Below are 24,448 nucleotides of genomic sequence, written 5' to 3'. Positions count from 1 at the left end.
TTCTACCAGACTGAAAATTTTAAAAATAAGGATTAAGTCTGATTTATTCATATTTTTAGTGCCAAACATTGGTAAGTACTTAACAAATATTTGATGAATAAATCTTTGAATCTTGAGCTGCTAAATACTGATAATACTATTTGATTTACATAGCCTACTTATGGTCATCATGTCTCTCTGGGCCACCTAAAATTTGGATTCTTCAGAAATCACACTATTTTATGATTCATAACCATATGAAATAATAATCAATTGGCATTAAATGGATGTTTAGATTTTCTTTTTTGGTTGTGGAGTGGCTTAGGAGTATTGAAAGCACTGGGGAATTTCTTTCACTTAAGTAATTCACATTTTTATTAATATTGTTGATATTTATTATTAATTATTGATAATATTAAATGATCAACATAAATACAGGGCTGAACAATATCACAAATATAACCCAAGTCCCTCTCCTCCTTGTAGTCAGTTCTGGGATTATTTTATTTTCCATCTATAATGCCTAAATTTTATGTGCTAATGAACCAACTCAATGGAATGATCATTTAATTGCATGGCATAATGTGGGTAATAGGCATAATTTGGATTTTCCTTAGTATATAAGGATATCATTCTTTTCAGGATCCATCAATCTTACTGTAGTATTATGGAGTTTCATGTAATCAGCAAAATGTCATCTGTAAATAGGAGCATTTGAAGAACCTTATTACCAGTAGGGAATTCCTCTTTTAATTTTGATTCTTTTCAGGCCATCCTCCAATGAGAATGGTGAACATTTTTGGCCAGCATTTGTCCATTTGTTTCATGCTTTACTTAATGTTGATAATAAGATGATTGTTGAACAAAGTCATCTTTTTTTTTTTAAGCAATCAGGGTTAAGTAACTTGCTCAAGGTTATACAGCCAGTTATTTCTGGGTGTGGTGCTGAGTGTCTGAGCCCGGGATTCGATCTCCAGGTCGTCCCAACACTGAAGCCGGTGCTCTTACTCGCTGAGCCACCTGGCCACCCTGAACAAAGTCATCTTGATGACTATGTTGTCAAAGAATCTTGAATGATTTTATCCTATGCATGGGGGATTATTTGTTAACAACCTTTAATGCTATGTTTTCCTCTGTGGAATCATTTTTTAAAAAAATCAACTAATGATAAACACAGAGGAGACAATGTAGTATAGTGCAGAGAGAGCTACCCTTGGAGCAGGGAAAACTTGTTTTCAAATGTCTCTCAGGACACATATCAGCAAATTACTTAACCTCTCAGTTCTCCCGGAAACTTTCTAAGAATATAAATTACAAAGGAGTTGTAGATTGCATTGTTTGAGGGAGTTTCCTTCCCAGCTATTTCCTATACCAGATGAAATCCCAAGTAGGATAAGAAAAAACAACCCAAAGTAAAAAGCACAGCTAGATCTTGTATTCTTTCTCTATCCTTCAGTCAATTCTCTTGTGAAGATGTACTCTGCTGTACAATAAATATGTGACAACCTACTTTGCTTCTGTGTTTTCATTAAAGATAACATAGATATGTGCATAAACTATTTTAATGAAGATTTCGCAGACATGAAGTAGACATATGAGTTAGCTATTGTTCATGTCTCTTTGGTTGTGTGTGTATGTGTGACAATACATGTGGTTTTTTTTCTCATTCTTTTTGGTATCACCTCCTTGTGAGATATCTTAAAAATTGATCGCTCAATGATTTCAAAATTGTTCCATTCTTAGCATAGGTTCTTTATACGTATTTGGTTTGATCCAACAACTCTTCCTGCTTTCATTTTCTCAAGTACTATTTCCACTGTTTCAGGTAGGCTTCAATGAAATTTTAAAATCACTTGTAACATACTTGCTATGTCCAGGGTTCTATGTGAGGTGTTGAAAGCATAAAGAAAAAAAATTTTTTTCCCAGTTCTCAAGGACCTTTTATTGTCAGCCTGTCAGTCCATAAGCATTAATTAAGCACCTACTATATGACAGTCACTGTGTGAAGTGCTTTCAATAAAGCATTGACAAGAATATTTAATAAATGTGGTGGTTCCACTATCATTGATGTTAAGACAAGATTGCTATCAGACTAGTAGAAAATCTGTTCCATTCTGCATGTTTGTTTTCTTCTCGTTTCATCTATTTTCTTTCTAGATAATCTCGAGATGATCTGTTCTTACTTCACATCAAGTTTCGTGAAGGTCCTTTGCCTCCCTACTGTTTCCTCACTGTTTTGGAAGGGATGTTGCTTGTTTCTGCATTGTCCTATGTAATGTTCTGCAAATGAGCTTGTACTTCAAGCTTGTGTTGCCCTTGGCTTCTATATCTCTCCTCTCGGGTCAAGAGAGCAAGTGTTTGCTGGCTGAGTCAGTTTTTAAAGAATCATCTGCCCTTGCTGCTTCCATTTTCTCATCATGAGTGAGTTGTTTCTCAACTCCTTACAACCTATATTCCAACTTCACTATTTAACTGAACCTACTTTCTTTCAGATGACACTGTCAGGGAGCTAGGTGGCAAAATGGCTGAAGTATTAGACTTGGAGCCAGAAAACCTAGAATTCTAATCCTGCCTCAGACACTTACTGACTAGGTGACCCTGGGCAAGTCACTTAACCTCTGTCTGCCTCAGTTCTTAGCTTGGACTAGGTATTCCATGAGGTACAATCTTACCCTATGAATTGTTAACAGGGCTCATGAAATAAAATAATTTGTCAATAGTAATACAAAGGATAGGAAAGAAATTTTCTCCTATTTGTACTTGGCACTGTTTAGTTTTATCAGAGAAGAAATTTCATACAGTGCTTGATTTTAGGACACAAAACCATTATGAAAAACTCATGAAGAATTTCATCAGAGAGTAGCAACACATTAAGAAAGAGCTGTTAGATATGTATGTATGTATATATACACACACATATAGTTGAAAAGAAATAACATTTTGGAGTCACTACAATTAATTAATATGGAAAAGAGAAGGCAGAGAAACTTTAAGTCTTCAAGTACATGCAAGATTAATATATGTCTCCTCTGAGCACAGGACGAGAGGAGTGCTTATGTTGAACAGAAGGGATTTAGATTAGATATAAGGAGGTATTTCTTCATGGGCTCATTAAAAGCTAGAATGTGTCCTGAAGAGAGGCAGTTGAGTTTCCTCTAAAAATAGGCTATATTGTTATCATCACCATCATCAACAACATTTATATAATGCAAAGCACTTTACATAAATTACCTCATTTGGGCATCACAATGACCATGTGGGACAGGAACAACAGTTATTATCTTTTGTACAGAAGGCAGAGAGGTCAGATGATTTGTCTACGGTGACAAAGCTAGGGTCAAAGGCTGAATTCAAATGGAGGTTTTCCTGACTCTTAAGTCCAGCACTATCCACTATGAGAAGCTACCTTTCTAATAACCACAATGGAACTTCAATATTATACAGCCTATGATGGTAGAATTTGGCAGATATTATTGGAAATATCCATGTGCTTCATTAGTGTGCAGGTTCACTACCAACACTATGCCCAAGGCAACTTCTCTAAGACTGTTAAATTACAGACAAGTTGCTGACCTGCATTGGTAGGGAGAATTTCCATGATGGAAACCCTGATGAAATCACAAAATTGAGGGTCTGAAAAAAAAAATCCATCACAGAATCTGGTATAGCAATATACTAAAAAACTTTTTTTACTAGTTCCTTCCACATTCAAATGATCATCCTACTTTCTTGCCAGAGACTAATTAAACCAACAATCCTTTAAAAAAAAAATTAATGGCCTGAATGAAGTGGCTCTCTGCCTTTTTGGCTTGGGCCTATTTTTAACAAAGGGGGCAAACTCAACGACCTTGAGATCCTTTGCAATGCTGATTCTTAGGCCATGTCAGTTTCCTGAACATAAGGTAAGCCATTGTTTTCAATTTCCAGGATCAGCAGACAAAATATACTTCAAATATTTATCCTCCTTATCCTGTCGACTCTATTAAGGGGCTTTGTTGTAGTCATTGAAATGAAATGCCAAATATAGAACAAGCATAACTTAAAGTGGTATGTATTGCTTAGTATATGCAATTGTAGAGTTTTTTCCAAATTAACATCTCCTGTAGTGAAATGTCTAATTTCTAGACATTGGCAGAATTGTAGAGCTGGATGCATCACTTAAGAATTTTATCATCTTTTCATCTGCATAATTTATGGTGATTTGTGACGGGAGTAGCAAACTGACTACACAAGATATATGTTAGAAAGGCACATATTTGTCCCATAGCTTTCATTTAACATTTATAGGTTATTATTGATTAAATCTATCTTCTATGGCTAAATAAAAATTACCTGGGAACCAAAACAGGAAACCCAGACATACCACTGGTTTGGATTGATGTCAAATAGTCTGGAATTCAAATTCAAATTTAAATTTTACCTTGTCTTGAATTTCTAATTAGGTCTATTAGCCTTGGTCTGACTCTGAAAGAAAATGACTTATAAGGTATGATTTAGAAGTTACAACAAAAATCTTCCACTAAGTAATTGAACTCTCACCTAAACCATCAAAAGCAGAGGTGGATTATTTACTTCTTCACACATGCCAGTGAATAATATGGCAAAATATGAAGTCAACTATGTGAAAAATGAATTCTAGGTTAAATGAATTTTAGATTAAAATTTGTTACAAGGTTGTTTTTTAAGCAGGGGAGGGGACAGAGAATATAAATGTCTGTTAATTGAGAAAACAAAATTTAATAAAAAAGTTATAAAAGATAGCTTTGAATGTTTTTATTTGTAGTTATATCCCTTCTAAATGTTAAGGTTAGTCTACTTTTGGAAAATACAGGCTCCACTTCACTGTTGCTACTAGGAGGTTAGTTCACAAGTTTTGGAGAGTAAAAGTTTGCAAATTAAGAAATTATTTTAAAGCTTCAGGGCTAATGTAATATAAATTTTAATATCCATGTGTTTCTCAGGTTATCAGTTGATTGAGAGATATGGTAAATATTAAATATACCCTAAAATTTGTGTAGAGGGAGAGAATTCAGAACTGAAAATAAAATAAAATTTAATTAAAACCAAAAAAACTAAAAATTTATTTATGCTAACTAGATTGTATTACAAAGGTTTATATAATTCAAAAGCTGGCTGGCATAGTGACATAGCACTGGACTTGAGTCCAAATTTGCCACTTAATAGTTCCAATAAGGCTTCCAGTATGAGCCACTCAAAGGACTAGATTTCTGTGACCCAAGGATTAGCCTAGATAAATTCAGGAAGGCTGATCACTGGTGAATTTTTTCAACCACAGAAACTAATGAATCTAAGGTAGAAGGGGAGCTATCTGGATAAATCACAGTTCCTTGAAGATAAAAGTGCTTGGGGAAGCTAGGTGGCACAGTGAATAGAGCACCAGCCCTGGAGTCAGGAGGACCTGAGTTCAAATCCAACCTCAAACACACACACACACAGCTAGCCATGTGACCTCCCTCCAAAAAAAGCAAAAATAAAATAAATAAGAAACAAATCACAAAATATTTGAAAGGGGATCTTAGTTAACCCAAACTTTCACCCCATGCAACAATTCATTCTATAGTATTACTGACACTCCTCTAACCTCTTGAGACAGGACAGTTTATCTATACTTTATGGAGTAGCTGGTTCCACTATGGGACTTCCTCTAATTTTCAGAGATTTGGCTCTAGTTCTCTCCTTCAAAGTGAGGCAATTTTTACTCATACCTCTACATGATCATCCTTCAAATATTTTAAGACAGCTAATATGTTTTCTCCTAGTCTCTTCCATACAACACATATTGAGCATTTCCAACTGGCCTTAGGATTTTGCTATGTAATAATTTCATATATAGTATTATGTAAATTTTCATAAATTAACTTCTTTTACTTATGGAAATACTGGTAAGCTTTAACATGCCATGATTACAGACTATTTAAAATGGAAATTTTATATATTAGACTGAGAGCAATCAGATTTAAACATTTTGAAATTTCAATGCTACCCACTAAATAGTTCCTTAAAATCTCAAATTTTAAGCTATGACTTAACTGATTATCCATACAGTAAAATTTCTTTCATGAAACAGCTTAGCACAAGAAAACAAAAAGGCATAAATAATACAGAAACATGATCTTAGAGAGAAAATATTTCATCTGTTTAATGAAAAGTATAAAGCTTTAGAAAAGGAGACATCAGATTTCAGTGCAGACAGTATAAGCGCATACTTTGTATGAATTACTTAGTTTTTTACTTCTCTTGATTAATAAAAACATTCTCTCATAGCAGTCTTCAACTTCATTAACATTATACTGCTTTAAAAATGCATAGTGAAGATTAAGAATATTAGCTTGAAAATGTAGAAATATTAAAATGAATAGCACGGTAGAAAAATATTCATATGTTCACATAATGTACTTAACAAATGCACAGCATACTTTCTTTTAGAACAATTCTACCTAAAGATAAGATCATATATATTAGAGTCACTGTGTCCTATTTAAGCAGAATTTTGCTGCATTTTATCTTTAGAGAGCAAAATAAGATAGAAATCAAAAGATTTTAATCAAACCTTTGGAATGACAGATATGAAAAAGATGGCATGCAGTCCAAATGCATGCTCAGAAACTAAATTCTTAATTTTTTCTCTAACACAACAGGAGAAGCCTGAGGTTCCCCAATTTGTCTATCTCAAGGTTGCAATTCGAAGCAATGTTTCAAATTGTTCGATTCAAAATATGTAGTTGAAATCAGAATCAATCTTAAGTTATGCATTATACATATGTGAATTAACTACATTAATTTTAAAACCCCAAGGTAGCTTCCTCCAGCAATGCCACTGTCAACCAGTGTATGCTTAGGGATATAATGACTCGTAGTAACAAAGCCATCCTGTCATTCTCTGGGGCTCATATAACCAGCTAACTCTTCTCAAATATAAGCACACACTAGTAACCTAAATTTTGCATGCTGTGTAAAGACTCAGGATTAGGGTGTGGTGAGAAAATGGGTGTTTTTAAGGTGGATAAATCTGGATAACTGACGCTAGTAGTATTCACTTAGGGAAACATTGCAATCCTTTATCAGAAAAAAAATCTGGGGCTTAGTAATGTGTTGCAGACCACACAACAGTGGATAATACACATTAGTGCACAAAGCCACAATGCTTCTCCTGCTGGCACAAAACTGTTAAAATACCTGTAACAATCACACATATTGTTACATGACAGTGTCCTAGAAGACTTCAGTAAGCAAAGCCTTTTATTAGCCCTTGCTAACACTATTCAATTTTTGTTCAACTATATACTTTAATACATATTTCTTATGAGAAGTCAAATAAAATGAAACCATGCAAATGAAATATGTTCTTCTGTTTCTAGATAATGAGATTTCACTTACTTTAAAATGTTAAATACGCTCCAGGCTATTGGGGGGAAAAACACAGTGCCTTACTCTAGTCTTGTTCATATCATTCCTACGTTGTGATGGCAATTTTAAGTCTTTCAGGTAAAACAAACAAACCTGAATGGCCCAGTCTTGCTTAATTATAGATCACCAGGGGAACTGAAGACCACAGAAAGCTGAAGAAGACGAACTTGTATGAATTCAGTTAAATTGTTAAAAAGGGCATACTGCTTAAGTGTTTAGTTTATTTTTTTTTAAGTATATGATTAGTGATCTAGGCAGGGAAGTAGATTTAGAAATACTTATAATTCTTTCTCTTTGTCCTGGGCTTTTCAGTAGAACAAAATGTCCTCTGCTATACTTGAAAGCAGCATGCCAATGAAGAAGAGGTACACATCAAACAATGCCTAACTATAGCTATGCAAACATTCCACAAGTATCTGGGGTTTTAACTTTCCAGCTCTGACTTCATGGTGTTGACCTTTGAAAATAATTAAACCAAATCAACAGTTAGGAACTGATGGGAGTGCATTTTGAAGACCTGAAAAGAGACTGCCATTTTATTTCAGCTATCTACAGGCAAAACAGCGAACTAGCAGCAGCTAGTCTGACCTGATCTTTTAACATTGTAAAGGTCCGGGGTTTGTTCACATTGATTACAATTGAGTTAAAGTGGGAATTAAACACACAAGATAGGAGATTTAGCCTCTTAACTTTCAAAATTACCCCCTTTTACATTACTCTACTGAATGAAATAAAAAAAAAAGGGGGGGTTTGACCAAATTAACAGATTACTACATCTATTCTCAGAATCCAATTATTTCATGTTAAGGAATCATGTATCATGTAAGAATGAGGAAAAGGGAATCTTACTTATTAACCAGTTGTACCTAATGAATTGAACGCTTTACTTGAACTGTCTCTAACTATAAAATACCACTGTGAATTAGAGCTGGAAGGGCTGTCATTTTGCAGATGAGGAGATAAAGTGCTCTGTCCAAGGTCACCCAGCCACAATTCATGTCTCTGGATTCACAGTACCACTCTATTTAAATAGAACACCAATTCATCCTAATGCTGATTTTTACAATCAAGCCTGGTGGTCCTGAAGGCCATAATCATATGAGAGCAATTAGCTGATAATTGAAAAGGTTTATGTGGAACTTGGGTAATTTTGGATCACAACTTAATGACACTACATTGTTTTTACAACAGGGCCCAATGATTAAAGCATCAAACAGGCTACAGTAAAGGGAAATCAGGGTCACAATCACATGTTAGTGTGTTGTCATGGGGTGGAGGTAGAGGGGGTAGAAGCTAGCCACTATATGTCTGTTTTATTTGTGTAATACAGTTCATACAATGCCATATATAAAATTTAGGCATTTTGTATAAGTGTTAACAGGTTGGCCAATTAACAGTTTCTATATCTCTTTGCCTATTATTTAATTCTTCTTACTTGAATATTCATGAAACTTTAAGAATTCCAAACAATCCCGTGCTCAGGAGTTCATTTTCAAATGTGTCGTTACAGCAAGGTCTTAATTATATTTCTAAGGATATTTAAAATAGCAACAATTGTACAGTTAATGTTGGAAAGTTAGTGAGTCTCCACAATGAAAGGGTGTAAGAAATGGATATATCTACCAAGAATGTAGAATCTCTCATAGTACTCTGGGCACTGTATGAATCTAAGGGAAAAAGAGAAGACAAAATATCTAAGGAATGAACTACGAAATATGAGCTCTTTCAGACCCCGAATGCTCCAGCCACAAAGCTCAGAAGAAAATGTAACAAATACTTATGTTCAATGTCAGTATCACTGGTATGATAAATAGCAATACTTTAAATTTCCTTTAAGGAAATCATTGCTAAGGTTTTTTTTTTATTAGACATATTGATAGACTATGGCTAACAATGATTTTAATTATCCAACTTTAAAAAAAGCATAAAAGGAGAAAACTATTTCTTTTTAGATCTAAATTTTTAAAACAAAATTAGTTTGTTCGTTTGGGAAAAGTATGTATGAGAAATATCTTATTTGGCTCTAGATATATTAGATAAAATTATAACACTTGCTATAAAATTTGGAATGAGATGTGTCTGTCTACTTTGGGTTCATTCTAGAAAGACCCCAACAGCTCTGCAACATGGATTCCAAGGGCATTACAATGTAGTGAGATATCTGTATATTTATGTTCCTGCTTACTTAAGAGAAACTGTTAGAAATTAAAAAAAAAATGTTTTTGCAAAGAACTCAAAAGTATAAAAATTAATAATGAAAGAGCAAAAATGGCAAGATCAATTCCATTTTCATACTTCTTCAGAATATACAGTTTAGGAAAGCTGAACACTGGTTAATAAGAAGGCACAAAAGAGATAGTTGTTCAAAAGATATCAATGTGACTTTTTTTAAAAGCTGCAAAATATCAATGTTTGCTTCGTTATAGTTGATTTTCAGGATGCTAAAAGATAAGAGTACTACAGTATGTTCATCTACTTAAAAAGTCTTCACGTGTAAATTAGTGACAATTCAGTCAAAAACAGATTTAAACCAGTCAAATAATGGTGATAGCTGTTAAATATATGCAAACAACTGGCTTGAATATGAGTACAGACCAATAGGGTTTTTTTTATACCAGAAGATAAAAATTATTATGCAGTGAGGATTAACTTTTTCCAATATAATTTCATATTTTCGTACAGCATTAAGAAGCCTCCCATGTTTCAATGATACTATCAACTTTGAATTGTATTTATCACAAAGACAAATGAAAAGGAGGAAAAAGAGTACCCACTATGTAGGTAGGCCACTTTAATAATAAAAAAAACTGGGTAGTTCAAAATTTTCAACTTTGCCTTCTTATTAAATACTAAAAATAATAATTTTTAAATGAGCCAAGACATCACAGTAGCCTATTGTGTATATCACTTACAACCTTATATTTAAAATCAGCATAGACTTTTCTCTGTAAAAAGACACAGCCCTTCAACAAGCCAGAACAGTATATTTTAAATAAATATTTCTTTTTGGCATGAACTACAGAAACACTGAGTTCATGTGGATAAAATCTGAGGAAATCCTACCAATAATCTATACAATGTTGCTATTAAGAATAAAAAAAACCCCCAACATGGCTACAAATCAGCAGAATGACTTTGTATAAACACAATCCCTACTTCGAGTTTGCTTCAAAAATAATCACTTATTTTGTGGCAGCTATGTGGTGCAGTGAATGTAGGACCCGTCCTGGACTCAGGAGGACCTGAGTTCAAATCCAGTCTCAGACAGCTGACACACATATTAGCTGTGTGACCTTGGGCAAGTCACTTAATCCCAATTGCCTTGACTTTCCCCTCCCCTCAGAAAAACCATAAAAAAATTAGTTTATTTTGTTAAAAAAATGTATGCAGATACCTTACCATAGGCATTTAATTACATTCCTTTTCATCAAAATGTTAGTGATTAATAACACCATCATTGGGCAAATTAAATTAAGCCACTGCAAAGCAAAAATTAAAAATGTGCAAAAAGCAATGAATATAGCAAAACCGAATAAATATTATCCCCAACTGTCTACTCTTCCTTATGTAAGATAATTTGCTCTAACCTGATAATCTATTAAAATTCTATTCTGTTCAATACTGTACATTTTAGTGCTGTTTTAAAGAACTTATTCTATTCACCAATTTAATTAGCCTATGGTAAATAAGTGTTATCGAAATGAGAAAACAGTTGCAGCTGGCTGCGTGATAATTTTTGAAAATTATGCTACAAAGAAAAAAATCACAGTTCTAAAAATAAAGTTTTTTAATTATATAAAAATAATAAACTTGTAAATATAGTTATCATAAAATATATCTGAATAAGCATTCTTTTTGAGAGCACATAATTAAGGACATTTGTAAATATATTTGCAATCAAAAATACTTCTGAATTAAATTAAGTGTACTTTTGGAGAACATTTCAAAGTATATATATTCTTTTGGAATAGGAAATGACCGAGCCAGAATATTCTCATCCTGTCCAACTGGAAAGGATAAATAAAACAAATCAGGTCAGAATTTAGAGTATTGTTCTTTCTGGCCAAGCTCTAATACTAAGGTAACCGGAATAATCTTATGCCATCTTTTGGTACTAAAGCTCATTCTTGTGTTTTATGAAAGAAATCTATGAGCTAATAAGACATAGAATTCAAAGTTCTTAAATTTCCCACTTACTATGCATTTTGAAGTCTTTATAAGGATAGATTTAGCAAATAATCTAACTCAAATTTCCTAATTAAAATTAATTCCTTAACTAGAGTTTCAACTATGAGAGATAATAGCAGATAATTACTTCAAATTGACCACTTATCAATATGGAAAAATGGGTCAGTAATATTTAATTATATTTCATGTCCTAGCATTGCTATGTAGATACAAATCTCCCAGTATTGTCTCATGAAAGAAAAAACAGCCATACTTCTTCATATACTCAAAGAGTATTTGTCAACTGAATGAATAAATATGATTCCCTTGATGTTTTTAAGAACAAGACATTTGATCAAATCGTGAGCAGGTTCAGTTTTTGTAGAAAGTAACAGATATGACAAACCATCTCAACAATTAACTAAAAGGTGTCAGAAAAAGCCTTGAAGATATTTTTAAAATTGTAATTTAGAGGAAAATGTCATTCTCATCCTAGTACATATTTTACAGTTACTTCACCAGCATAAAAGAATAAGCTTTTATGGCTTACAAATAAAAAAAAAAAACAGCCCTTCTAAGTGTCCTCAAAAGTTGTTCTTTTTAGTAAAGAGAGATCATCAGAACAACCTAAATTCAGCTTTGACAGTGTGGAGAATTAGTTTGTACAATGTATTATACCTACTGACAGTAGTGGAGTATTTCAACTTTGAATATTTAAAGAGTTGTTTAAAAAATAACACAAAATTCACAGAATTTTAATTTTGGAAGAGAGAAACCAAAAGAGATCAACCAAATATATTGCATTTCATATTAATACAGAAGGATAAAGTCCATGAGGTACAAACAGTGTTGATCTGATTCAACTGCCAGTCACACTGAATTCTCTAACGTTATTATAAATGGTAACACAAAAAAATTCCTTTTCTTTACAAAACTAGAACATTTGCTGGACCACATTCACTGTTTGGTATAACTATAGTAAGTATTTCAGCCCAAGTTCAAAGAGTAGCTTTCAAAAAAGTAGCATTCAAATGCAATCTCTGCATTTTTTTTTGTTATAAGGCTATCCTTTTCACATAAGGCAAACACGATGGTATTAGAGCAGCAGACTCAATGTGCATAAAATAGGTAAATCTATATTTTAAATAAACGTTATGATTCAGCTATTCACAGAAGAGAACAATGAACAAATTCATTAAGGTCCTCTTTTAAAATTTTACTGTGATATGACAAACCATTTTAATTATAGAAGAACCTATGCTTTGGATTCAGACAATTCTTTTACAAAATTGTAGATCTAATCTTGGTTCCTATGAAAGAAAGGTATTGTAGATTTACTGAAAGACACTTTAGAGTTCAAGAAAGGCAAATTAGATAAAGCACTCCATATTTTATCAACTGCACCTAATTTTACCAGTCCTAATATGGACCTCAAATACTTCATTTCAGTACATAGTTATATTACAGAGCCATACTCAATACAGAGCCATAGTCCAAACTTTAACCTAGGACTTAATTATTCCACAAGCAGAATGTGGATATTTCTCTATATAATAAATAAGCAGAAAATTAACATAATTTCACTTAAATAGCAGATGCAGTCATAAAGTAATGAATTTCAAGTTATCCTGTCTTAAACACTAGGTGATAAGGGACAGAAGGAAAGCCATCTGTTTGATTGCAATAAGTTAAAGCGACTGGCTGCACTGTGAAGCATTAGCTATCTAAAATACATATCTCAGCTCTACTGGAGGTGTATTACTGTGGTGTGTATTAGCAATCTGTAAAGGCTGACTAAACAGAATTCCTTTCATCATACAGGCGCTGCTGTCTGCACTACAGTAATAGAGGCACACACAGATGGACACAACCACTTCAGAGGACAAGCAAGTGTGAGGAATCTGCAATGATATCACAGGCTGCTTAGACAGACTCCTAATTTCTCCTGAGGGAGTCTGTCCTTCAAGAAGCCATTCATTACCTGGAAATAAAAAATAAAATCATTAAGATCATGTAAATAGAGAATAAAGTCCTTTTATATTAAGCATTTATAAGATATCTTCATAGTTTTTTTCCTTTATGTGAACAATACTATACAAAACTCATAAATCTCAGTCTATTGAAACTAAAGTGTGCCAAATACTGAAGGCTGAAATTATCTCAAGTATTTCTCTGTAATTTTATGCTCTTGAATTATTTATAATCTAATGCCTTTACACTAGCAAAATGAAATATTATTGCAAAAATTCTGGAACAACTTGAATTTTCTATAAAAATGTTAAACTACTTAAAAATTATATATTTTGATAAAAAATAGTCGACATAAAAAGACAAAATACTTGGCCTGGGAAATGCAAGTTTCTGTTGCATATAATTTTGTGGTAACTCATTTACTTTTCTAGCTGACTACTTATAAAGTGCTATTGGCTGGGAAACTAGGCAACCAAGACAATTAAGAATTGCATGCCAATAAATAAATTAGTAATATATTGAAGCAATAAAGGGCACAGAGTTAATGTTATTGGTTTCTGACCGCTATTTTGCATTGTCAGAAGCCATATTCACTGACTTTTGTATTCAGAATTATTTTCTGCACTGTTTAAGTTGTTGGAAATCCAACTTTCAGAGAAGGAGGCACTGTAATGTAGAAGAAAGAAGGGTGGACTGTAAGTCAAAAGAACTGGATCCAAGTTCCAACTCTGCCACTAATTAGTTATGATATATTTAACTTCCCTGGGTCTCAGTTTCCTAAGATTAGCATTAAAATTTATGACTTTTAAGCAGGATGTTACTGTAACTTTTCTTATTCAACACAACTGTGGGAGGGAGAGCTGGTACTCTCAGTTTGTAGATGTATAAATGGAAATAGAAATGGTCTTCTACAAACTATGAGTTAGTTGTCGGGATGGGTAATACCCCAAGTTTTCTGTCACCTCATTCAGTGCTCTTTCTCCCATAGTTAATATCTCTGTTGATTACGATTTCATTGTATAGGCTTAACAAGACATTTTGCACATGATTATGTTTCTTCAGCTGGCACTGAATGCCAATTTATTATACTTAATAATGTGTCCATTCTTGTCATACTTATAACAAAAACATTTTTTAAAAAGAACATAATTTCATTCCCTTTTAACTTGGAGGTGGCAATCTTGAAGGAGCTCTTAGGAAATTTTAAGAATATTATATACTGGTCATTTTGTCATAATAGATGTATCAGCTTCTTGCCACTGGCTGGGATATAAATAAATGAGTTTTAACTCCTCTGACTCATATCCAATTGGCTTTTTCTCTTTTTTCTTTTTGTCTATTTTCTTTCTGCTTCCCTGTGAATACTACAGGCTATTTCAAAGAACCACAAAATTTTAGAACCTATGTATCTAGTTTAGCCTCATCTTATAGATGAGAAAACTGAGGTCCAGAGACCTTGTCACTTATTTAATGTTACACAATCAGCAAGTGACAGGGCTGGACCAAAAATCAAAGTCCCCTGACATCCAGTCCAATGATCTGTAGTTTCCACTGTCATTCCTAGTTTTAGATTTTTCTGTTTATAGTGGCTCCTTTCAGGAAAAAACATAATAATGGCAAGAATAAGCATAGGGCTATGTTCCAATTAATTTGGACAATGATTGATATGTAGCTTCAGGTGGATTACTATCTTTTAGTAAATGAGAGAAAGAATTTCAAAGAGTAATAATGGTTACCAAAATGGCTGTTAAAGGGGAACAGGTAATTGTAAGTGTCTAAGCTCAGAAATAAACCTAGGTCTTCTGACTAAAAGTTTAATGTCTTTTCACAAGATTCTGTGAAAGAAATAATCTGAAAGGAACAAGACTTTAAATCATTGTAATTTAATAATAATAATTACAATGACAATAATAATAGCTAGCATTTTGCAGGGCACTTTATGGTTTACAAAGCAGTTAATTTGTTATCTTATTTGATCCTTACAACAATCCTGGGAGGTAGATGCTGTTATTATCCCCATTTTACAGATATAGAAATTGAAGCTAAGAGAGTGACTTGCCTAACATCACATAGTAAGTCTGAAGATAAATTTGAATTCAGGTCTTCCTGACTCTATTCACTGTGTGACTGTTTGTATAGTATTGGGTGATAATGGAGGAGGGGAAGCATATTAATATCTTATGTCATTGGCAATATTGGTAATATACCTACCTTCAGCTGTCAGAAACCAGAAACTAGGTGCTCCTTCAGTTAGTTTTGTCTCTGCAGGAAGATCTACTCTTAGTATAAACTGAAGATTTTTTCCGGGAGACACAGTCAATGGTGAAAGCTTAACATTTGGAGAAGATTTAGGAAGTTTGGGTAGTTTTATTGTGTTCTGCGTTTCTAGAAATGGCCCATCAACAACAGCAGTTTCCGAATTGATGACAGAGAGCTATAAAATGTTTTAAAAAGTTACTAAGCACAAATCTGTTTAATGGGTTACTTTATTTATAACAATCTATCTGGAGTGGAAAGAAGAGCAGCAGAGCCACTCACAAATCCAAAAGACACAAAATTCAAGAAAGGGGACAGTAATAAAGCCTACGGTCTCAGATACCTACACACAAATGTACAAGGTGTAGGCAATAAAGAAAGTGAACTAAATTAGAGAGAGAATTTAAAATTAATAAATATCAATAAGACTTGGTACAACAAAGTCCAAGGTTGGAATATAGCAGAGGAAGAATATACCTCTATAAAAAGGAACAAATTAGGTTGAAATATCAGTGTAAGGGGAATAGAGTAGCACTGTACATTAAGAAGGGAAATCTAAGAAACGAGAGGGAAAGTACAAAAACTGAAAGAGGAAATAAAGAATTGAGGTATCAGATCACAAGCCTGGCAACAGAGATATGATACAGTAATAATGGGATACTTCAATTATCTGGACATCTGCTTGTACCCTCTCAAGATACTGTTAACTTCATCTTTCAAATGATTGGAGAGGCCAATGAGGGCCTGGATATTAACTCTCACCAACAAAAAGGAACTTATTACTAGAGTGAATGCTATGTAATTGTCCATTTAATCTCCCCCTGAACTTCTCTATTCCTTGTTTCATCAAGAACTCTTCCCCTATCCATAATTGTGAATCTTCTTTCATTTTCCTCTAATTTTATTGAACTAGACCAAATTATGAGAAAACTCATCTTGAGAGATCTCCATCTCCATCTAGTTCTAAATATATCTAGTGTATTTATGGGTTGTTCAATTTTTCTCCCTTGAATTAAGTTAAAAATTTTTTTCTTATTCTGATAATCTAGGTATTTTTGTTTTTTGTAAAGAGCAGTTATTGTTTTTTCTAGCATATAATTGGGCACAAGAGTTTGTAAGAAACATCCTTTATTTCCTCTTCATTTGTTGTAAATTCTTTTTTTTTCCCCCTTCCAATTTTGATACTGGTATTGTTTTTCCTCTTTTTTCCCTCCTCCATCAAATTAACTAACAGTTTGCTCATTTTATTAGTTAGTTTCCTTTTAAAAATTGACTGCTGGTATTAATTATAAATTCAGCTTCATTGTTTTAAATTTTATCTCTTCCTTGATTTTCAGGATTTATAATTTTGTGTTTAGTTGAGCTGTTAAAATTAAAAGTTGTGTCTTTCCAATTCTTTTAGTTGCTTGGTCATTTTAATAATCTATTCTTCTCTCTGATTGATTAAATTATTTAAAGATAGAAATTTCCCTTTCAGAACTGTTATGGCTGCATCCCAAGAGGACTGATATAACACTTCACTGTTGCAATTTCCTTCGTTTACATTATCTTTTTTCTCTATGATTTATTCTTTGATTCATCAATTCTTTATATCAAATTAATCAGTACTTATTTAATTTGAATCTTTTTCATAAAAGTCCTTTACTGATTATAATTTTACTGCCTTGTTGTCAGCAAAGGGTGTTTAATATTTCTCCTTTTCTACATTTTTTATGAGATTATATTCTAGCACACAATTTTTGCAAAGGTGACATCTTTAGCAGAGAAATATGAATATTCTTTCCATTCCCATTAATTAATCACCAAAGATCTGTCATACCTACTTTTTCTAAAATTCTACTGAATTTCATAATTTACTTCTGGTTTAATGTTTTCTAGATTTGTCTAGGTCTGAAAGGAGCTCATTGAGGTCTCCTAACAGATTTTGCTTTCTATTATTCTGCACAGTTCAATAAGCTTCTTTTTAAGTTTATAGATTTTATGCCATTCTGTGCATATATGTCAAGAAATGATAGTTTTATTGAGCCACGAAGCACAATGTACTTTCTTTGCTATTTCTTTTAACCATCTTCCTTCTAAAAATTCATCTGAAGCTTAAAAAATTCTGCTCAAATCATTCATTTAATTTTATGTGAAGATTTATACTTCAAGTAGGTTTTTTTGTAAACAACATGTTGGATTCTAATTTTCTACTCTAATCTACTACTCCCTCCCCCTGCCATGAGTGGACTCATTCTATTCATCTTCACTGTTATGACTGTTAATTGTGTATTTCCCTCCTTTAAATCCTTATTCTTTTTCTTCTTTTCCTCCCAGCTCCATCTACTACATTATATTGACTCTCCAATATCTCTTATTGCTAAAATGAAAAACCTAGAAGAGTTTTAACAAGAATTAGATTAAGAAGATTATTTCTCTTCAGTCTGTTCTATTTTTTCAAATTTTGTCTAAATTTTAGTACCTTAGAAAATCGGGTTCCTGTGCTTCTTTTGGCAGTTATCTAATAATTTATCCTACCATCAGCAATTAAGACTACATATTTAAAGCTTAATTTAACATCAATCAATATAAATATACATACATACTTATATGTGTGCATATGCATATCTGCATGTATGTGTATACACACATACATACATAAAGATAAATATAAATTATATATATATATATGTTCAGACCTGTGATTTCATCACTGTCTGAACTTTCTGGTGTGAACTTCCCCTCCAGCAAAACAAATGACAACTTGTTTTAATTTATACTCTTAAAGAGTTGCCTGGGGGCACTGAGAGGTCTGCCCATCATGCCATTGCTTTTATGTATCAAGGCAGGATACAAACATAGTTTTTTCTGACTTCAAAGCTGGCCCTCAATCCCTCATAGTATGTTGCTGTTGTTGTGCATGTATAAATACATATAAAGATACATATACAAATAAATGTAAAAAAAAATTGGAACTCTGAGCTTCCCCCCCACTCTATTTTAGCAGACCATTAATACTTCTCCAAGCTGCAATATCCTTCCCAAACTCTCAGCACAGATGGAACATTTATTTTAAGAATAACAGGATATCCTTAAATCAATCTTGTTGGTCTGGTTATCAAAAAATATTGTGGGCAATCGTTTACTATTTTGAGTAACTGTCTTCAATCATTTGACATAGAGGGATTTTGTCTAGTTTGTGCTTTAAACTCTATAAGAAAGCTGATAACAGATTTAACCCAATAAATAAAATGTTTAATTTAAAATCATATGATTTCTACTTACCACAGAAATAATTTTTGTTTCCAAATCCATCACTTTAATTTGATGATTATTTGTATCAGCAATATATAGCAAATTACCATCCTCTCCAATGCATAAGCCTCCAGGTTCATTAAAAGTTGACTCTGTAGAAGCTGAACTGATAACATTACTTGCTTCTCCTGTACCTGCAATTGTAATGCAGCTTTTTGTTTTGGGATCCACAACTTTAATCTAAGGAAAAACCAATAAATTTTAAAGATTCAGAAATAGGATATGATATTTTCTTTCTTTAAAATTTCCTTTTTTTATTAATATATTTTTAATTTTCAACATTTACTTCCATAAGATTTTGAGTTCTAAATTTTCTCCCCCTCCCAAGACAGAATGCAATCTGATATAGGCTCTACATATGTGTTCATATTAAACATATTTTCACATTAGTCATGCTGTAATGAAGAATTAGAACCAATGGGAGGAACCCCATGAGAAAGAAGAAATAAAACCAAAAAAGGGAGAGAGAACAAATAGGATGCTTTGACTTGCATTCAGACTCAATAGTTCTTTTTCTGGATGTGGAGTCTTTTGGAGCTGTCTTAGATTCTTGCATTGCTGAGAAGAGTCAAATGCATCAAAGTTAGTTGTCACACAATGTGGCTGTTACCATGTACAATGTTCTCCTGGTTCTGCTCACTTCACTCAGCATCAGTTCATGTAAGTCTTTCCAGGTTTTTCTGAAGTTCACCTGCTCATCATTTCTTATAACACAATAGTATTCTATTACATTCATATACCACAACTTGTTCAGCCATTCCCCAATCGATAGGCATCCCCTCAATTTCCAATCCTTGGTCACTACAGAAAGATCTGCTTTAAATATTTTTGTACATGTGGTTATTTTCCCCATTTTTATGATTTCTTTGGGATATAGCCCTAGAATGTGTTTTATGATTGGCTGTATAGAAAACTATGTAAGTCTCATTCAGCACCTGAAATATATCACCTCTCTGTTATATATAACACATTTCACCATCAGTCTTCTGGATATAAATGGTCATTGTTTGATCAGTTCCTACACCTTTCAAAGTTTTGGGTTTTTTTTTGGGGGGGGAGGTGTTGTTACTGTATAAATTGGTATCTTGGTTCTGCTCATTTCATTCTTCATCAGTTTACAAATGTTCTCAAAGCTGTTCATTTTTATAATACTGATGTAATAATATAAATTGTTCTTTTGGTTCAGTTCACTCTACATTAGTTCATATAAGTCTTTCCATATCTTTTTTGAAATCATTATAGTTTCCTCATTTCTTTTAGCACAACATATACCAAAATTTATTCAGTTATTCCTCAACTGATGGGCATCTTTTTAGTTTCCAGTTTGCCACCCCAAAAAGAGCTGCTATAAATAACATTTTTATACATAAAGTACCTTTTCCTCTTTCTTTGATCTCTTTAGGGTACAAGCTTAGTAGTAGTCTAGCTGGCTCAAAGGTTTCACATTATTTAGTTAGTTTTTGTGTATAAATGCTAACTTGCTTTCAGAAAGGCTGTACATTCATTTATAGATCTACCAACAGCATATCAATGTGTCTATTTTCCCACAGTTCACCAATTGTTGTCATTTTCCTTTTTTTGCCATTCTGATTGGTATAAGGTGGAATTATATAGTTGCTTCAACTTGCATTTCTCTAATTATTAGTGATTTTGGAGCATTTGGGGTGGGTATGGCTAAAGTGAGTCTAGCTTTCTTCCCTTGAGGACTGTCTGTTCATATCCTTAGAACATTTTTCAGTTAGGGAATAGCTCTCATTCTTATAAATTTGAACCAGTTCCTTATACACCTTAGAAATGTAACTTTTATCAGAGAAATTTGTTGCAAAGATTTTCCCCCTAGTTGTTTCCCTTTGTATTAGACCTGCTTGTATAAAACCTTTTAAATTTTAATAAAAATTATCTACTTTGTCTTCTGTGATCCACTTGATTGGTCATAATGTTTTTTTCCTGTCTATGCCTGTTATACAGAATGTTTTCTATGTTTCCCTAATTTTTTATGATGTTACCTTTTATATCTAGGTCACATTTCCATTTGAAGCCTATCTTGTGTAAGGTGTGGAACACTCTTCTAAATCTAATTTCTTCCAAACTGTTCTCTAATTTTCTCAGCAGTTTGTTGTCAAATAGTGAGTCCTTATTCCAGTAGCTGGGATCTGTGTTTTTAAGGAATACTAGACTACTAGACTGATTTGCTTCTCTATGTTGTGTACCTAATCTGTTCTACTGATCTATTTTAGAACCAGTGCCAAGGAGTCTTAATAATGACTGTTTGAAGTATAGACTGAGATATGGTACTGCTAGGCACCCCCATTCCCATTTCTTGTCAGTCAGTCGGCCAACAAGCATTTTTATTGAGCACTTACTATATATAACAGGCTCTGGGCTAAGCCCTGAGGAATACAAATTCAAGCAAAACCAAGTCCTTGTTCTCAAGGAACTTACATTCTGATGGGGTAAGACAGCATAAAGGACATGCAAGAGGGGGGAGGGAGGTTGAGTGAAGGGGCTATGAGGACAATGGTAGACAAAGTGCTGTGGAGATCAGTCAGAAGTTCAGCCTGGGCAGGAATGAAGACATGGTTGGCTGGGCCTCCTCTTTAAAATGGAGACTCTGAAAGGAACCAGCCAATTAGTGGGAGAAGTCACAGGAGCTGACACTGTGCGGAGTAGTGTAGTGAGTTTCTGGGGTGGTAAGGTTTCAGTGGCATGATAAACAAAGTCTAGAGGAGATAGATGAGTCAGAAGCATAACCTTATCTGCTAGACTCTAGGCAGTAAGGCAAGATGGCTATGATGTCACACCACTGACTGTGTGGGGAAGGGGCACTAATCAGCAACCAACAAGGAGAACCGGCTGGAACACAAGCCAGGACTGAGGATGCACTACAGCTCTTGCTACTGCCTGATCCTGACCACTTGCCCCTGTCTAAATCTTAGGAGCCTGGATGCCCTAGGCCCTAGCTAATGTTGAGTTCCTAGGATGTCAGAAGTCTGCACAGCAAATTAACTGGAAGGAAGGGCTGAAGGTGGGATATGGGGAAAAAATAGTTTTCATTAGTTTTCTTAAAATTCTTGACCTTTTTTCCTATATATGAATTTTGAAAGTATTTTTTTCAAGTTTTATAAATTAATCTTTTGGTAGACTGAGTGGTATGAGATTGAATAAGTATGTTAATTTGGGTAGTATTATAATTTTTATGATATTGGCTCATCCTTCCCAGGGGAAATAAATATTCTTATAATTATTTTGGTCTGTTTTTATTACTGTAAACAGTAATCTGTAGTTGTATTTAAAGTTCTTATATGTATCTTGGAAGATAGACTCTCAAGTATTTTATATATTCTGTGGCAATTTTATCCCTTCCTGCTAGGTTTTTTTAGTATTCTGTAGAAATGGTGATGATTTGTATTTATTTTATGTCTTGCAAGTATGCTGAAGCTATTAATTGTTTCAATTAATTTGTTTTAGTTAACTTTTTAGGTTCTTTTAGTAAACCACCATATAATTTGCAAAGAGTAATAATTTTGTTTATTTTTTACCTATGGTTATTTCCTCAACTAATTTTTGTCTTATTGCTTTAGCAAGAATTTTAGTACCATGTCAAATAGAAATAAAGTGAACACCCCCTGTTTTACCTCTGAATATATTGGAAATGACTTGTGTTTATCTCCATTAATAATAATGGATGCTTTTGCTTTTAGGTACATGCTATTTAGCATTTTAAGAAAAGGTCTGGTCTTTTCTAATATCTTTTTTTTAAGCAAAAATGGGTGTTATATTTTGTCAAATACTTTTCCTGTATCTACTAACAAAATATGATTTCTTTTGGTAATTAAGATGGTTAATGAAATTGATAGCTTTCTTAATATTAAACAAAAAACAAATTCTTGATATAAATCCAACCTGATCACAGTGTATAACTTTTGTGACATGTTATTTCAGTTTCTTCACCAAAATTTTATTTAAAAATTTTGCATTTGTGTTCATTAGGGATAATGGCCTGCAGTCTTCTTTTCTTTTGATTCTCCAAGATTTATGTATCAAGATCATATTTATATTTGATAGGATTTCTTATCTTGCTATTTTTGCAAATAATTTATATAATATTGGATTAAGTATTCATTGAATGTCTGGAAGAATCTATTTCTAAATCTCTCTGGTCCTGGATTATTTTTTCCTTTGGGAAGCTCATTTTTGGCTTATTCAATCCAACCCTCCCACCCCAATCCTCTATAGATATGTATTTCTTTCATTTAAATTGATGGTTTAATTGGCATATACTTGGGGGAAAAGAAAGAGAAGGAAGGGAACAAGTATGTGCTTACTATGTATCAGGAACTATGCTAAATGATCTACAAATATTATCCCCCTTGACTCTCACAACAAACCTGTGAAGCAGATGCTATTGTAAGCCCCATTTTACCTTTGAGGAAAGTGAGGCAGAGATTAAGTGGCTTGTCCAGGGTCACACAGCTAGTAAGAGTCAGAGGCCGGTTTTGAATCAAGTCCTGCTGACTGTAGGCCAAGAACTTGATTTATTATAAAACACAGTTCTGGGCAAACTGGTGTCTAATAATATCTTTTATCTTCACGTGTGAATTATTTTTCAATTTGGATTACTGATAATTTGGTTTTTAAAAAAATCCAGTTAGTAAATGGCTTATTTTATTTTTTTAAACCAGTCTCTATTTTTATTTATTAATTCATTTTTTCAAGTTCTGTTAATTTCTTTAATTTTCAGAATGCCTGTTTTGGTTTTTAACTGATTTTTAAAAATCTGCTGTTTTTTAAAAAATATTTTAGTTGCATTCCCAACTCACTGATCTGTTCTTTCCCTTTTTTGATAATAAGCACTGATAAAAATTTTTCCCTAAGAGTTGCTTTGGCTGCATCTCCAAAACTTTATAATAGTCTCACTGTTGTTATCTTTAATGAAACTGATTATTGGTTCAGTGCTTTATTCTTTTACCTAACAATTCTTCAGGATAAAATTAGTCTCTAGTTGATTTTTAATATTTTTTTCAGTAAACTTTTATTCAATGTATATTGTATTGTCATCAGTAAAGTCTGGGTATACTTTTCCTGCATGAAGAAGAAATCAAAGTTATCTATCGTCATATAAAAAGTTCTCTAAACCAGTACTGATTAGAGAAATGTAAATTAAAACAACTCTGGCTAACATAATAGCCTAAATATAGGCCAATATGACAGAAAAGAAAAATCACTTGGAGAGCATGTGGAAAAACTGGGACACTAATACACTGTTGGTGGAATTGTGAACTGATCCAAAGATTCTGGAGAACAATTTGTATCTATGCCCAGATGACTATAAAACTATGCATATACTTTGATC

General features: G+C 33.1%; 1 protein-coding gene across 1 annotated transcript in view; it reads right to left on the bottom strand.

Annotated features, from left to right (window-relative positions):
* Nucleotides 1-6,114: 6,114 nt before the first annotated feature.
* NHLRC2 (NHL repeat containing 2) overlaps nt 6,115-24,448 on the bottom strand; it is an 84,979-nt gene continuing 66,645 nt past the window's right edge. Inside the window, exons 9-11 of the mRNA XM_069099019.1 lie at nt 19,066-19,275; nt 15,757-15,979; nt 6,115-13,555 (exon numbers count right to left, since the gene is read on the bottom strand). Of these exons, the coding sequence (XP_068955120.1) occupies nt 13,299-13,555; nt 15,757-15,979; nt 19,066-19,275 (690 nt within the window). The 3' untranslated portion in view covers nt 6,115-13,298. The remainder of the gene's footprint in view (nt 13,556-15,756; nt 15,980-19,065; nt 19,276-24,448) is intronic.

This window comes from Petaurus breviceps, unplaced genomic scaffold (genome assembly GCF_028583685.1).
Source record: "Petaurus breviceps papuanus isolate PSGF00001 unplaced genomic scaffold, PetGlider_PUasm1.0 37, whole genome shotgun sequence".
NCBI classification, from domain to species: domain Eukaryota; kingdom Metazoa; phylum Chordata; class Mammalia; order Diprotodontia; family Petauridae; genus Petaurus; species Petaurus breviceps.
Note: the sequence above shows the minus strand (reverse complement) of the source record. Positions and strands in the feature narration are given on the sequence as shown.